The sequence below is a fragment of the Prionailurus bengalensis genome, chromosome A3 (assembly GCF_016509475.1).
Source record: "Prionailurus bengalensis isolate Pbe53 chromosome A3, Fcat_Pben_1.1_paternal_pri, whole genome shotgun sequence".
In the NCBI taxonomy this organism is placed as follows: Eukaryota; Metazoa; Chordata; class Mammalia; order Carnivora; family Felidae; genus Prionailurus; species Prionailurus bengalensis.
In genome coordinates, this window is record NC_057354.1 from 12,765,421 (window position 1) to 12,779,215 (window position 13,795).

Genomic DNA, 13,795 nt, shown 5'->3' on the forward strand with positions numbered 1-13,795 from the left:
CTTGGCAGACGCTCCCTGGGCGGTGGGGGCGGCGGCGGCGGCGGCGGCGGCGGCGGCGGTGGCGGGGCCCGCCGTCTGGGAGCCCCGAGGGCCGGCCCCCTCCCGCCCCTTGTCCAGCCTCCGCGCGCTGCCTCCGCCCCCGGCCCGGGCTGCCCGCCCCCAGTCCCGCCCGCCCGCCGCGCCAGGCGCCGGGCCCGCCGCTGAGCCCGGCCCGCCGGCGCGCCCCGTCCGGGATGGGGCGCCTGGACGCCTGAGTCGCCGTTCGGCGCGACCTTCGCGCGGGGGAAGCAGTCGGCGCCGCGCGGCCGCGCTAGCATGGAGGGACCCGGCGGCAGCGATCCCAGCGGCGACGGGGCTGGGGACGGTGCCCACCCGGACCCCCGGGTCCCCGGCGCCGCTGCGGCCAGCTCTGGCCCGTGCGCGGCCGCCCGGGAGTCCGAGCGCCAGCTGCGCCTCCGCCTCTGCGTCCTCAACGAGATCTTGGGCACCGAGAGGGACTACGTGGGCACCTTGCGCTTCTTGCAGTCGGTGAGTGTCGCCCGGGGCGCGCGGGGACAGCCTCTGCCCGGGCCGCCAGCCCCGCTGTGGAGCGCAGGGGCCTCCAGTGCCGGGCGGTCGCCACTACCTGTGGCCGCGCGGTCCCTGGGGGTCGCGAGAGTCGCCTCAGGGGCGCCTCGCGGGGCGCGCGGAGAGGTGGGGAGATGCGGGCTCCCTCGGAGCTGGGCTGTCGCTTCCCTGGCCGGCCGGCGGTCCGAGTCCCGACTCGGGATCTCCCGCACTCCGTTCCCCACCTCCCCTGCACGCTGCCCTTTTGTCTTTTTCTTTTCCCCTCCCCGCCTTTCAAATAGTTTTAAAATTAGTTGCATCCGCGAGGCAGGGGCTCTGGGACCCAGGCGCCGGGAGCTTTCGCTCCTGCTTTTTTTCCCGGGGATTTCTTCGCCGCCTAGTGCACCGCCGAGTACTCCGGGACACCTCCTAGACATCCTAGAGCCCAGCGTCCCTCCGAGAGTAGGATACAACCCGGTGCCCGGAAGAGGGACGGAGATCCCACAAACCCACAAAACCTCGGGGTAGGACCCCTTTCCCCAGTGCACGCGTTTTTGTTGGAGCTTGGGGAGAGTGGGTTTCGAACTCTCGACTTGGCAGTGCAGGTCCCACCCCTATTTCTGAGTGGCAAAAAATAAACAGCCCAGCGCTTACTATGTGGCAGGCGCCCACATGTATCAATCATCAGGAGGTTTAACCTTCCGAGTGGCCCATGAAGTGGGGACGAGTATTTACCCCGTGTTTTAGATGGGAGAGTTTAGCTCCAGCGAGGTTGAGTAACTTGCTCAGAACCACACAGCTGGTTAATTGGGGATACTGGGTTGTAAACTCCTGTGTTGCATTTCCTTTTCTATTCTTTTTTTCTTCTTTTCCTTTCTTTCTATCTTTCTTTTTTCCTGTGAGCGGGAGGAAGGGGCCACTTCCCTACTCTCCTGGGAAGTGAGAAAAGTGGCCAGGGGGCGGAGGGGGTGGGCCTGGGGCCAAGCCTCGGTGGAAGTTAGGAGACTCCGAGGGCTTTAATCTCCTTGCCTCCTGCTGGGACCTCATTTACTCCCTTCTTGGCTCTAGGAAGTCTTTTAATCCTGGTTAAGGAAGGGCTGGTGGGGGCGGTGGTTGTTCCTTCAGAGACCCCAGAGCCAGGCTGTGCAGCTCCCAATTTCCAAGGGAAAGAGGGAGACTCTGGCATCCTCTGGGGTCCCCATTGGCTTGGAGGTGCAGCTAAGGCTGTGTGAGGTCCGAGTTCTAACTCGGGGAGGAGAGAGCCCTTCTCTCTGTGAAAAGAGGTGTGTTCCTGTGTGTGTGTGTGTGTGTGTGTGTGTGTGTGTGTTGGGAGGGGTTGGGGAGTTGTGTGGTGGCATTGCAAACCATTTGGCTAAAGGACCCTTCTAGAAAGGCCTGTGAGAGTGTTGGTGTTTCTTTTTGCCATCTCTCCCTCTCTCATAGTTTAAATAAATAAATAAATAAATAAATAAATAAATAAAGGAAGGAATCTGTTCAGTTTAAAGCTGGTAGTTTCTGATATAAAGATGCAGACAGTGCTCATATCTCTGGGCAATGTCAAATTCTAGGGAACTCCTCACTTCTCCTTCTGAGCCTCTCCCTGCTCCTCAGTCAGGAAAGGAAAGAGGAAAGACAAACCAATTTTTATATTAATGGGTAAGAAAATATATCTCTCCCTCCCACGCCCTTGCCTAGATGGTGTGGTGCATTTCAGAGCAGATACAGATCGTGTTAGGGTTAACTGTGGTTTTAAATTGTCCACTTGTAGAGTCCGAGGTTGCTGGAATAATGGAAATTGATTGGAATCAATGGTTCTTATTATTAAAGAAACAAGAAAAAGAAAGGTTTCTGTATTTCCACATTATTGAGGTCATCAGTTTTTGTTTCGATTGACCTGTCGGTTCTGAGATGAGCTGGTTCTCGGACCAGTCGTGCTATACCTGCCCTGGCCTCAGTTTGCCCACCTGTAAACCAAGGGGAGGAGAATCCAGGCGTCTTTTCTGCCTTGTCCTTTTGGGTGTCCCCAAGCTGTTGCCAGAAATGGACTGATTGTGTAACCTGACCAGCCATACATACCTCGTTTGTGAGCCACAGGAGGCCTCTCTTGTTTTGCTCCATCAGAAATGCCCCCTAAACCACCCAAGGCCTTTCGGTTTGGAAAACCCAGGGCTTCGCTTCGGGGACTGCTAATTACCAAGGCTTTCCACGCATCCAGGCTGGCAGCCTGCGTGGTCTCTTCTGTCTTCCCACTCGCTCCTCTGAGCCTTTATACTTGGTAAGGGAAGAATGCTTGGTAATCCCTCCCAGCTTTTAATTCCATGGGGCAGAGCTTCCCTGGCCTCCCTGGGTCCCTAGTTTCAAGGCTCTGTTGTCAGTAGAAATGAAGGCTTTGTGGTTGACTGTGAATTGTGGGAGATGCAGAAAGGCCAGCTCTGGTGGGTTCCTGCCCTTAAGGAGGGGACAGTCTAGTCCATGGTGGCAAAGTGGATGTTTACAGAAATCCAAGTATGAGGCTGGGCTCTGGAGCTAGACTGCTTGGGATTGAGCCCTGGGGCTGTATAACCTTAGGGCAACTGGCTTAACCTTTCTGGGCCTCAGTTTTCTCGTCTGTGAAGTAAGAGCTGATAATAGGTCTTATCTTACAGGGTTTTTAAGAGTGTAAGTCAGTTATATAAATATATATAAAGCACTTAGAACACTGCCTCGTAGGTAGTAAGGCATATAAATGTTAGTATCATCATTACTTATTTTGTTATATGGTAATTAAATAATATAGATGATTAGGGTTCTAGGATTTCAGCGTCAAGTGAGCAGGAGTAGTCAGGGAGGGCTCCCTGGAGGAAGTGAGGTCTGAGTCAGCACCGAAAAGAGGACAGGGAGCCTGAGCGAATTTCCTTTTGACCATCTAAACTCCGGAACCAGTGGTTTTCTTTGGTTCCGGTTCTGGGGCTCTGTGGTTCCTCCAGAATCTCCCCATCTTTCCTCACCTCCTTCAGGAACTGGATTGCACCCCTTCCCCATCTCCAAGGGGGGCCGATAGCTTTGGTGCCTTGTTTTGTGTGTGTTTATTTAAGGGTCATAGAAATGCAAGGAGAGCCCTCTTGTAGAGATGCTGGATCTTTCTTGGAGGACACCGCCAAGATGGTGGGAGAAAGTGCCCTGGGTTTTGACTCAGAGCCTTGGATTTCAACATTTAGAAGCCCTGACCGTGTTGGGTGCTCTTGGTCAGTGTCAATAATGAGAATAACAATTACAGTCATTAGTGGGTAGGAGCTGACACTGATTCATAATTTACTGCTCTGGGTGCTTCACATGTATCAACTTATTTGATCTTTTCAATACCCCGTGAAGAAAGTGCTGCTGTTGCCCCATTGACACATGAGGAAATTGTGGCGAAGATAGTTTCAGTGAGCTGGGTCACGCAGACAGCCGTGCCAGAATCTGATCCCAGGCTGGCCACCCCGGAGCTCATGTCCCTAGAGCCCTCACAGACTGGCTCTGCCTCATAAAGGCCTTGGCCCGTGATTTATTAAGGTGGCGAAACGGGGATTCGAACCCGGGTCTCTGTGATATTCTGACCCTCTGCCTGCGCTTTCTCTGGTTACTCCCCTCCGTGGCTCCCATTCTGTCTTCCGCAGAATGGGCAGAACTATAGAAGACTAGAAATGGCAGGCGGCCAGATTCCTCCTCCGTGCTCCACGGCTGTTTGTGAAGAGAGGGTTGAGTGTGGAGCTCCGGAGCCAGGCTGCTGGTGTTCGCATCCTGGCTTTACCCCACAATGACTGTGCGTGGCCCTGGGCATGCCACCAGCCTGTTCAGTGCCTCAGTTTTCCCATCTGCACAATGGGAACAGTGTAGCACCTGTGTCCTAGGGGTGTTATGAAGCTTCGATGAGCCTGACGCCGAAGCCGTTTGAAGGGGGCCAGACACGCAGTTGGTATTCAGATGCTATGGTGGCTGTTTTGCTGACATACAGCAGTGGGGGGCGGAGAGGGTTGTCTGTTTGGGGTTCACGGGGCTCCCCTGCTTAAAGAGGAGGACAGGTGAGCCTTGGGCTCACTGGTTTCTTGGTTGGATTTTGGTTTTGGGTTCCTGCCTGCAAGTGAGGAGACCCTGGGGTAAGTGCCAACCCATCCTGCGATGCGTGTGCCAGCTGGGCTGTGGTGGGAAGAGAGGGGGAGCCTGGGTGGCTGCGTAGAGAGACCCTTGGGCAAGGGTTGGTCAGCAGGACCCCGTAGGGCTCCCTTGACTGAGGACAGAGACCTGTCACTCCCAGAGGGTCTCCTCCACCAGCTGGGGGATGGTCCTGGATGATCAGGGGGTGTGGGCAGAAAGCTCCCAGAATGCTTTCTGTGGTTCTGCTTTTTTGGGGGGTTGGAGACTAGAGCTTTTCCTCTCTTTGGAGCTCTGCTTGCCAAAAGAAGAAACTGTGGTTTTGTGTTGTCACTGCTTTTTTTTTTTTTTTAAGATTCTTTGCTTCCAGTCTCTCACTAGAGAGAAATGCCAGGGGGTGGAGGTGAGGGACACATTTTAAATTCTGCAGTCACCAAAACAGAATGACCTACCCGGTCGGTGACTTCCGGGATGTTCACGAGGGTGTGTTGCAAAAGGTAGGATGCTGAGACGTGTATGTGACACAATTCTGCTTTGGGAAAATAAACAGAAGTCATAATATACACATGTCCGTTGTATACGTCACATTACAGGAGCTTAGGGAAAAGGACACAAGGATGTGTTTCTTGTGGAGAAAAGCAAGCAGGAAGATAGTAAAAGGAAAAATGCACTCAGAAATCTCATGTATAATACTGTTCTCATATCAAACCAGGCACATGTGTATGAGCATATATGTTACAAAATTCTGACAGAGAGAATTGCATTCCTGCATGGTTATCAGGCTAGTGTAACCTCAGTAATGATAATTTGCTAACACTTATAAGAAAGTACTAAATGTTTACCAGCCCTGTGTAGAGCATTCTCTGTGTATCAACTCAAAAGTGCTAGGTATTTATTGTGCTTCCCATTTTTACAGATGAAACCCAAGGCACAGAGAGGCCAAGTCAGTTTTGCAAGGTCACACAGCCTGACAGGGCTGGGACTCAGACCCAGGTAGTCTGACTGCAGAACCCTCATTCTTTCCCGTTCTCCTGAACTACCCAAAATGATGCTGTGTTCGTGACCAAAATTAACTGCCTTTGTGAGACCTCCAGCTGCCCACGTGGGCAAAGAATTAAGCCCGAAGGTCCAAATTATCAGAGCTTTTTAGGATTCCAGAGAACGTGGGCCAGGCCACTTTGTATTAGGCCACAACATCATTAGGGAGTCAGTGAAGGTCTTTTGATGACAAAAACCTAAATGTCAGCCGGAGTTGGGAGGGGGCACCTTTTGTGTGGGGCGAACAGAGCTCCACACAGGGAAACGCAGAAATCTGGACTGCGTTTCTCCGTGTGCAGGTAGTTTTGGAGCACCTGCAGTATATTCTAGGCAGTGTTCTGGGCCAGGAAAATGCAGCTGTCAATAGGGCACATGTGGCCCTTGGCCTTTGGAGAAGGCTGACCCATCAGAGATGCTGCATCTCGTGCATTTGAGTGAGGGTGTTCTCCAGATGAGCAGCCTAGAGCCCATTCACCATTATTGGGTGTTGTCCCTTATAACCGTTTATCTGTCACTTAAAAAAGCAGGTGGATGGGATTGGTGTCCTTGGCCTTTGGAGGCTTCCGGGCACCCCTTTCCTAGAGGGTGTCCCCCTGAGTCCACTGAGCAGAAGGCCTCTTGAGCTCTGGCCACTCCCTCAGGTCGACAAACCCACATTCTCTTTGCTTCACAGTGCCCCCTCCCAAGCCTTCCCCCAACCCCCAGCCTGTGCAGGAGTTGTCTCTGAAGCAGGTCATGCCTGGCTGCAGAAGAACTTGACCTCTCAGATTTTTGTGATTTCTCATCCGTGTTTTGTTTTTTTTTTCCAACGGCCACCAGCTCTCCGGCTGGAGTTGTGGCAGGTGGCGGGTAGGCAGGGTAGACAGGTCCTCGAACCAGCGTGCCTTGCTCCCCCGGGGCACAGGGCGAGGCCAGAGCTGGTCCTTGCCCCAGAGTCGTGGAGACATAGAGCTTGAGAGTAAGCTGGGGGGAGAGGGCAGGGGTCTGAACCTCCTTGTTTTGCCTGTGAAGCCCCAGAGGGACTCCCTGTCGAAGTCGTGGCCCCCAGAGGGAGGTGCGCTCTGGTCAAGGGTGGCGGCCCTGCGGCCGGTCAGGGTTCCATCCGGAGAGCTCTGGGAGAAGGCTGGGGTGGCCCTCGCCCTCTTCCCAGGATTTGAGTTTCAGCCTGGCTCAAAGGTCCCCCTTAAAGAGGCTCCTCAGGGGGCATTTCAGCCCTAGCAGCTGGTCTGTGGTGAATCCTCCGTATTTTAACCCTTGGCCCCACTGGAAGGTGGGGGCGGGATCATCTTCCCTTGTGGCTACTGTCCTGTGAATTGTAGGATGCTTCACAGCAGCACTGGCCTGCCCTTCCGTCAGTTGGGACCATTGAAAAAGGTCTCCAGATATTGCCCCATGGCCCCCAGGGGGACTGGCTGCCAACCTTTGACAACCAGTTCTGCTTTCGCACCGTATGCTGGGGCCTTTACGCACACATCCCGGAGCATGAGAAATCTATGCCGTCGCCGTGACTGTATGCATGTGTACGTGCTTACCTGAGTGGTGTGGTAGGGTTGCTCTTTTCACCCAGCGGTCTGTCTCGGGTTCACGGTTAGGAGCATCAAATCTAGGGGCGCCTGGGCGGCTCAGTCGGTTAAACCTTCGACCCTTGATTCCAGCCTAGGTCATGATCTCGCGGTCTGTGAGTTCGAGCTCTGCGTGGGACTCCACACTGACGATGCTGAGCCTGCTTGGGATTCTCTCTCTCCTTCCCTCTTTGCCCCTCTTCTGCTCGCTCTCTCTCTCTCAAAAAACAAACAAACAAACAAAGAAAAAGCATGGATTCTGGACACCAAACGGCCTGGGTTCAAATCTCAGCTCTGCCCCCGTGTGACTTTGGGCAAGTCCTTTTGCGTCTCTGAGTCCTGGTTTCCCCATCGTCCACGGGGCGTGCCTGCAGAGCGGAGTGCTGAGCCAAGGTCACGGCCACCCCACTACCTGCCACAGGCTCTCCTGTTATCCGAAAGGAAGCCCTGAGAAAGAAGGGAAGTCCTCCAGCCTCCCAGCCCTATGTAGATTTTTCAGTTTATTTTTATTTTCCCAGCTCCTTGAGGACCAGAGGGGGTTTGCCTCTTTTGTCTTGTGGTCGGACGCTCAATCTGTGTTTACCCGCCTGGTTCCTTCCCCAGGGTGGGACTGACAGACGATCCCTTGTTTCTGGGCCAGGGGAGGCCAGGCTATTTCAGGCTGGCGGGACTAGGGCCACCAAAGTCTGGTGGAAGCAGGTGGGGTGGCCATGAGCCACCAGGATCCGGGGTCTCGTACTTTCGCCCTTGCAGGGGGGTGGTGGGAAGCTTCTGCAAGGAGCGAGGCCAGGCCCAGAGTGGGCTGTGGGCAGTCCGTGCTTTCATTCACCGGTTCACTTACTCATTCAATAAACGCACATTGAATGCCTACTGTGTGCCAAACACTGGGCTAGGTGCTGGCACATGGCCAGGACAAGATGGACAAGGTTCCTGCCCTCGTGGAATCTTCAGACAATACAAAGAGGTCACTTGAGAAGGTGGCAACAGATGGAATAATAGTATCTGCTGAGGCCTTACTGTGTGCTGAGCCCTGTGCCGAGTGCTTTGTATGGATTATCTCTTTGAGCCTTTGCAACAACCCTCTCCTGTAGGGGGTTCTCTCATATATCTGTTTTGCAGATGGGGAAACTAAGGCCCGGAGAGAGTGATTTGCTTAGGTCCACTCAGCTGGCGAGTGGACGTGCCAAGAAGGGAAGAAAAATGAGGGTGTGTTGGTGATAGGGATAGCGGCATCTGCTTGTGATGGGGTGGCCAAGGAAGGCGTCTCTGAAGAGGTGGCTTTTGAGCTGAGTCCTGGGGCCGAGAAGGAGCCAGCTGTAGTTGAGAGAAGTGTGTTCTAGGTAGAGGGGGCAGCATGCGCAAAGGCCCTGAGGCAGGACTATGCTTAGCTTGTTTGAGGAACAGCAAGAGGCCAGGTTGGTGGAGCTGGGGAGAGGAAGTCGGCGTGGCATGAGACTCAGGCACTTTATTAGTGGGTGAGGAGCCCCTGGAGGGTTTTCAGCTGGGGTGTGGCTTGGTCTGATTGACGATCTGAAAGTCTTACTGCGCAACGGTCTTCCCAAGATCGCAGCAGCCACCTCCTGTCTCTGGCCTGGACGCTCACCCAGGAGGGAGGACCACACTTTCCCCTTGCCGGGCAGATCCCCAGACCTTCTGTCTGGGAAGGCTGTTGTGTGAATCAGGGCCATTTCTGTCCCCTATCTAGGTCTCAGCCTCCGTGTGAGTACTGCGTCTGAGCTGACCACACCCAAAGAGGAGTTTGGGTCCCTGTTCATGGCCAGGGTGTCAGCAGGCTGTGCTGGTGGCCGCTGGGGAGATGGCTGTTGATACACGATGGGTCTCTGCTTCCTGTGAGAGAGGAAGGCACCCCCTGTTTTCTGTTCAGGAAACGAATTTGCATGATTAAAAACTACCTCCGCTCATAATACCATCTTAACAACGCTTTCCTCTGTAGCTCTCACCTCTGCCCTGGGCGGTGTGAGTGTGTGTGTGTGTGTGTGTGTGTGTGTGTGTGTGTGTGTATTTTTCAGACCCACTTTGCAGGTGAGGAAAACTGAGGCACAGAAGGTGAAGTGGCTTGTCCAAGGACACACGGTCGAGAAACAGCCAGGACTATTATGCTTGTCTGCTCTGCTTTCACCCGGGCCTGCCCCGTTCTGTCCTCCAGACACAGAGCCAGAGGGGGCCAGTTAGAACTTAAGTCACTTCATACCACTGCCCTGCTCAGAGCCCTCCCGAGACTCCCGCTTCCCTCTGAGTAGAAGTGAAGGTCTCAGGATGGCCTGGAAGGTCCTGTGAGATCTGTCCCTGTTTCCTTTCAGGTCCCCTCTCCTGTTTCTCTTCTTTCTCCTGCAGATTTTTGTTTTTGGTTTTTAGTTTATTATTTTGAGAGAGAGAGAGAGAGAGAGAGAGAGAGAGAGAGAGAGAGAGAGAGTAGGGGAGGGCAGGGGGCAGAGAGAGATTCTTAGAGAGAATCCCAAGCAGGCGTCTCACTGTCAGTGCAGAGACTGATGCGGGGCTCGAACTCGTGAATTGTGAGATCATGACCTGAGCTGAAATCAAGACACTTAACGGACTGAGTCACCTGAGCACCCCCACATACGGTTCTTTTAATTGAGATGCGATTCACACACCATAAATCTCACCCTTGCAGAGCGTACGATTCGGTGGTTTTGAGTATATTCGCAAAGTTGCGCAATTATCACTGCTATCTAATTCCAGAATCTCCTTTTGCTCCTACTCCCTCCCGCCCCCAAGCCACGTGTGCCCTTTCTCCTGCCTCAGGGTGTTCTCGCCTCTTCTGTTTGGAATGTTCTTCCCCGGTATCCCTAGGGCTCATTCTGGCATGTTCCTGAGGAGGTCTTCCTCCCCCTTTCAAACCTGTCCTCCACCCCCAGCTGCACACTTCCTATCCTTTCCCTTCCGTGCCCCTTCCATGCGGGAGTTTTCTCCACCACTGGACACACTAGATGGCTGACTTACTTACTGTTTATTGTTTGTCTCACTCACGCGAATGTCAGCTCCAAGAGGATAGGGCGTTTCTGTCTGTTCCACTCACTTTGTCTGTTAGACACTGAGAACCATGCCTGGCCTGTGGTAGGTGCTCATTAAATATTTTTGGAATGAAAAAAATGGCTTTTGCTTTGTACCCATGTTTATGTTTTATAGAATAGGATTATCGTGACCGATGCAACTGCTAAATACTTCTGTGCAGACTTTTGGGGGCCTGGGGCTAAGATAGTTTGAGGGCCAAAGGTGGGTGTGGGCTGCCTGGACTGCTGTGTTCACTGATAAGCCCCCACCACCCAGCTGTGGTCCAGGGAGCTTTAGTCAAGGGAGTGGTTGAGTGAAAGTTGGAGGAGGCACTGTCTGCTTCCTGCTCCTTTTTTTTTTTTAATGTTTGTTCGTTTATTTAGAGAGCCTGTGCGTGCAAACGGGGGAGGGGCAGAGATGGAGGGAGAGAGAGAATCCCAAGCAGGCTCCGCACTGTCAGCGCAGAGCCTGACGCGGGGCTCGAACTCACCAACTGCGAGATCACAACCCGAGCCGAGATTGAGTCTGGCGCCTAACCGACTGAGCCACCTAGGCACCTCTCCTGCTGCTTTCTTAATGAGTGGCCTTGGCTTGATTTGGGAGTGTGCACCCCAGTGTGGGGAGTGGCTACAGACTGGTGTCCTTGGCCTGCTGCACTTACCACACCAGGAGGGCCGAGGGAGCTCTGTATGGTCCCAGCCACCAGCCGATGGCTGGCCAGACTGTTGTTAGGTGGTTTTTAAGATTTATTTCCCCTTGATCACAAAGGCGATAAATATAGTGGTGGTGTCTGTGTCAAAAGCACATTCCCTTACGTCTGTGTCTGTTCAGCTGTAAGCACTCTTTTATGGAGGCAAATATGGTAAAATGGTTTGTGTATATGGCTGGCTGTACCTATCATGTATTTCTACATATGTACAGGGGTCTAGACACAAAACTCTAGTATGCCATACTTGTGAGTAATTTAACACATCTTTAAAGTTTCTTTTAATGTTTATTTTTGAGAGAGAGAGAGGGAGGAAGGGAGGGAGGGAGGAGGGGCAGAGAGAGAAGGAGACACAGAATCTGAAACAGGCTCCAGGCTCCGAGCTGTTGGCATAGAGCCCGACGCGGGGCTCGAACTCACGGACCGCGAGATCATGACCTGAGCCAAAGTCAGGCACTTAACCGACTGAGCCATCCAGGTGCCTCTCTATTTTTTTTTTTTAAGCTTATTTATTTATTTTGAGAGAGAGAGACAGAGCATGAGTGGGAGGGGGGCAGAGAGGGAGGGCGACACAGAATCCAAAGCAGGCTCCGGGCTCTGAGCTGTCAGCACAGACCCCGATGCAGGGCTCGAACCCACGAACTGTGAGATCATGACCTGAACTGAAGTCAGACACTTAACCGACTGAGCCATCCAGGTGCCTCTCTATTTTTTCTTTTTTTTAAGCTTATTTATTTATTTTGAGAGAGAGAGCCCAACGCGGGGCTCGAACTCACTGACCTGATCATGACCTAAGCTGAAGTCGGATGCTTAACCGACTGAGCCACCCAGGCGCCCCAATTTAGTACATTTTCTTAAAGTTGGTTTTCTGGTAACTTTTTATTTTGACGTGTCAAGAATAGAGTACCCCTGTATAACCTTCATCCAGATTCACCAATTGGCAGTTGTTGAGTACATGTGCTTTTATTTTATTTTTTATTTTGAAAGACGGAGAGAAAGAGAGAGCATGTACATGTGAGCAGGGGAGGGGCAGCGAGGGAGAGAGAATACCAAGCAGGCTCAGCGCAGAGCCTGATGCAGGGCTTGATATCATGACCGTGAGATCATGACCTGAGCCAAAATCAGGAGTCAGACACTTAACTGAGCCACCGAGGCACCCCGCATTGCTTTTAACTCTCCTCTTTCTCCTCTCCTACCTGTCTCCCCCAGCCCCGTAGAGACACACACACATGCACGCACACATTCACGTTACTATTATCGCGTTGATCTACTTGAGAGTAGTTGCGGGTGTGGTGTCCCTAAATAACTCAGCATGTGTCTCCTAAGAACGTGGACATTGTTGTGTCACTGCAGTGCACTGAACAAAATCAGGAAATTTAACATCAATATGGATTTATACAATTCTACAATCCAAATTTGTATTCCACCCCTTTCCCCCAAAACGTCGTTATATCTAGCCACCAAGGCACTTGGGAGGACGGGGGGACGTTTGAGTCGTGTCCTTATGAGTCCGAGGGCTCCCGCATGCCCACACGATCCCTTGGAATATCTGGTCCCCCTCCCCTCCCATCCCTAGTCTGGGGTCCAGTCTGGATCATGTCTCCTGGGTGATTTTGTGTGTGATTTTGACCCTGTGTGCAGGCGGTAGAGACGCTTCACTGAGACGTGGCTCTGCCCGTGCTTGTCCTCAGCCACCGCTTCCCAGCTCCGTGACCTTGGGCAGCTGACTCTTGGGCCTTAGTTTACTTAGCTGTAAGATGGGGAAATCTCTGTTCCTACCCGATAGGCTCGCGGGATTCTGCCACACGTGTTATGGAGCGCCTGCGGGGTTTCTGGCCCCGTTGTCGATGCTGGGGGTACCGCAGTCCAGGGCAGGCAAGCACGTGGGCCCCCGGGGGGCTTCCTCTCCCATGGCCGCCGAGGAGGAAGGATTCGCTGGCGTATGGTGTCGGTTTCCAGGGACACCCGCCACGCACTGGCCACCTTTGCTGTCACCGCACTCATTGTAGAACGTGGAGAAAATAAGGACCCTTCCAAATAGGCAGTGTCCCTGTTACCCTCCCTCCGTGTTCTTCGCTGTTGTTTTAGCTTGGGGGCGACCGTACTGCACACGCGAGATCGTGTGGCCCCTGCTTCTCTGGCCCCTTCTGTGGGGTTCCTCCCAGGTTTCCACTAAGCCTTCTTCATTCTTCATCACTGAGCCTTTGAGGGCTTCATGACGAAACACGGGGGCCCCGGCTCCCCGCCATCCGGGTCGGATCCTAGGTGCTTCGTGGCTGTGTCATGCAGGCCGTCTGCTTCACCTGTGTTTGCCTTGGTGTCCTCTTTCCGGAAATAGTGCATCTCCTAGATCAGTGGGAGAGTTAGATGAGTTCACAAATCCGTGAAGCTCACAAAACACTGCCCTGCACGTGGTAGGTGCTTCCCGTGTATGAGCTACAATTCCAGTGATCCTCCTAACGCAACAACATCATGTTAATACAATTATTATTACTTAAACATCCATCTAAGATTGCGTGTTTACACGGTTTTCAGTCTTCCAAAGCGACAGACCATGCACATCGTCTTTGTTCAAGCCGCCAGTTCCTGTATTGATTCAGTAACTGAGGGCTGAAGAAACCTTGGTTTAGACCTTTTGGTTTTTACTACCCCAAATAAATCCTTGGCAGCTAGAATCCTAGAATCGGGCTGGAAGGGCTGGAAGAGACCACGATATCACGTCTCATTTTTCTCATTTGTCTCATTTTTCCAGAAGGGGAAACTGAGGCTCAGAGCTGTTCCAAGCCTGACTTGGCCC

The 13,795-nt window shown here is 53.1% G+C and overlaps 1 protein-coding gene across 1 annotated transcript in view; it reads left to right on the forward strand.

Moving 5' to 3' along the window:
• The first annotated feature begins 201 nt into the window (after nucleotides 1-201).
• PREX1 (phosphatidylinositol-3,4,5-trisphosphate dependent Rac exchange factor 1) overlaps nucleotides 202-13,795 on the forward strand; it is a 184,040-nt gene continuing 170,446 nt past the window's right edge. The window contains exon 1 of the mRNA XM_043553726.1: nucleotides 202-528. Coding sequence (XP_043409661.1) covers nucleotides 316-528 — 213 coding nt within the window. The 5' untranslated portion in view covers nucleotides 202-315. The remainder of the gene's footprint in view (nucleotides 529-13,795) is intronic.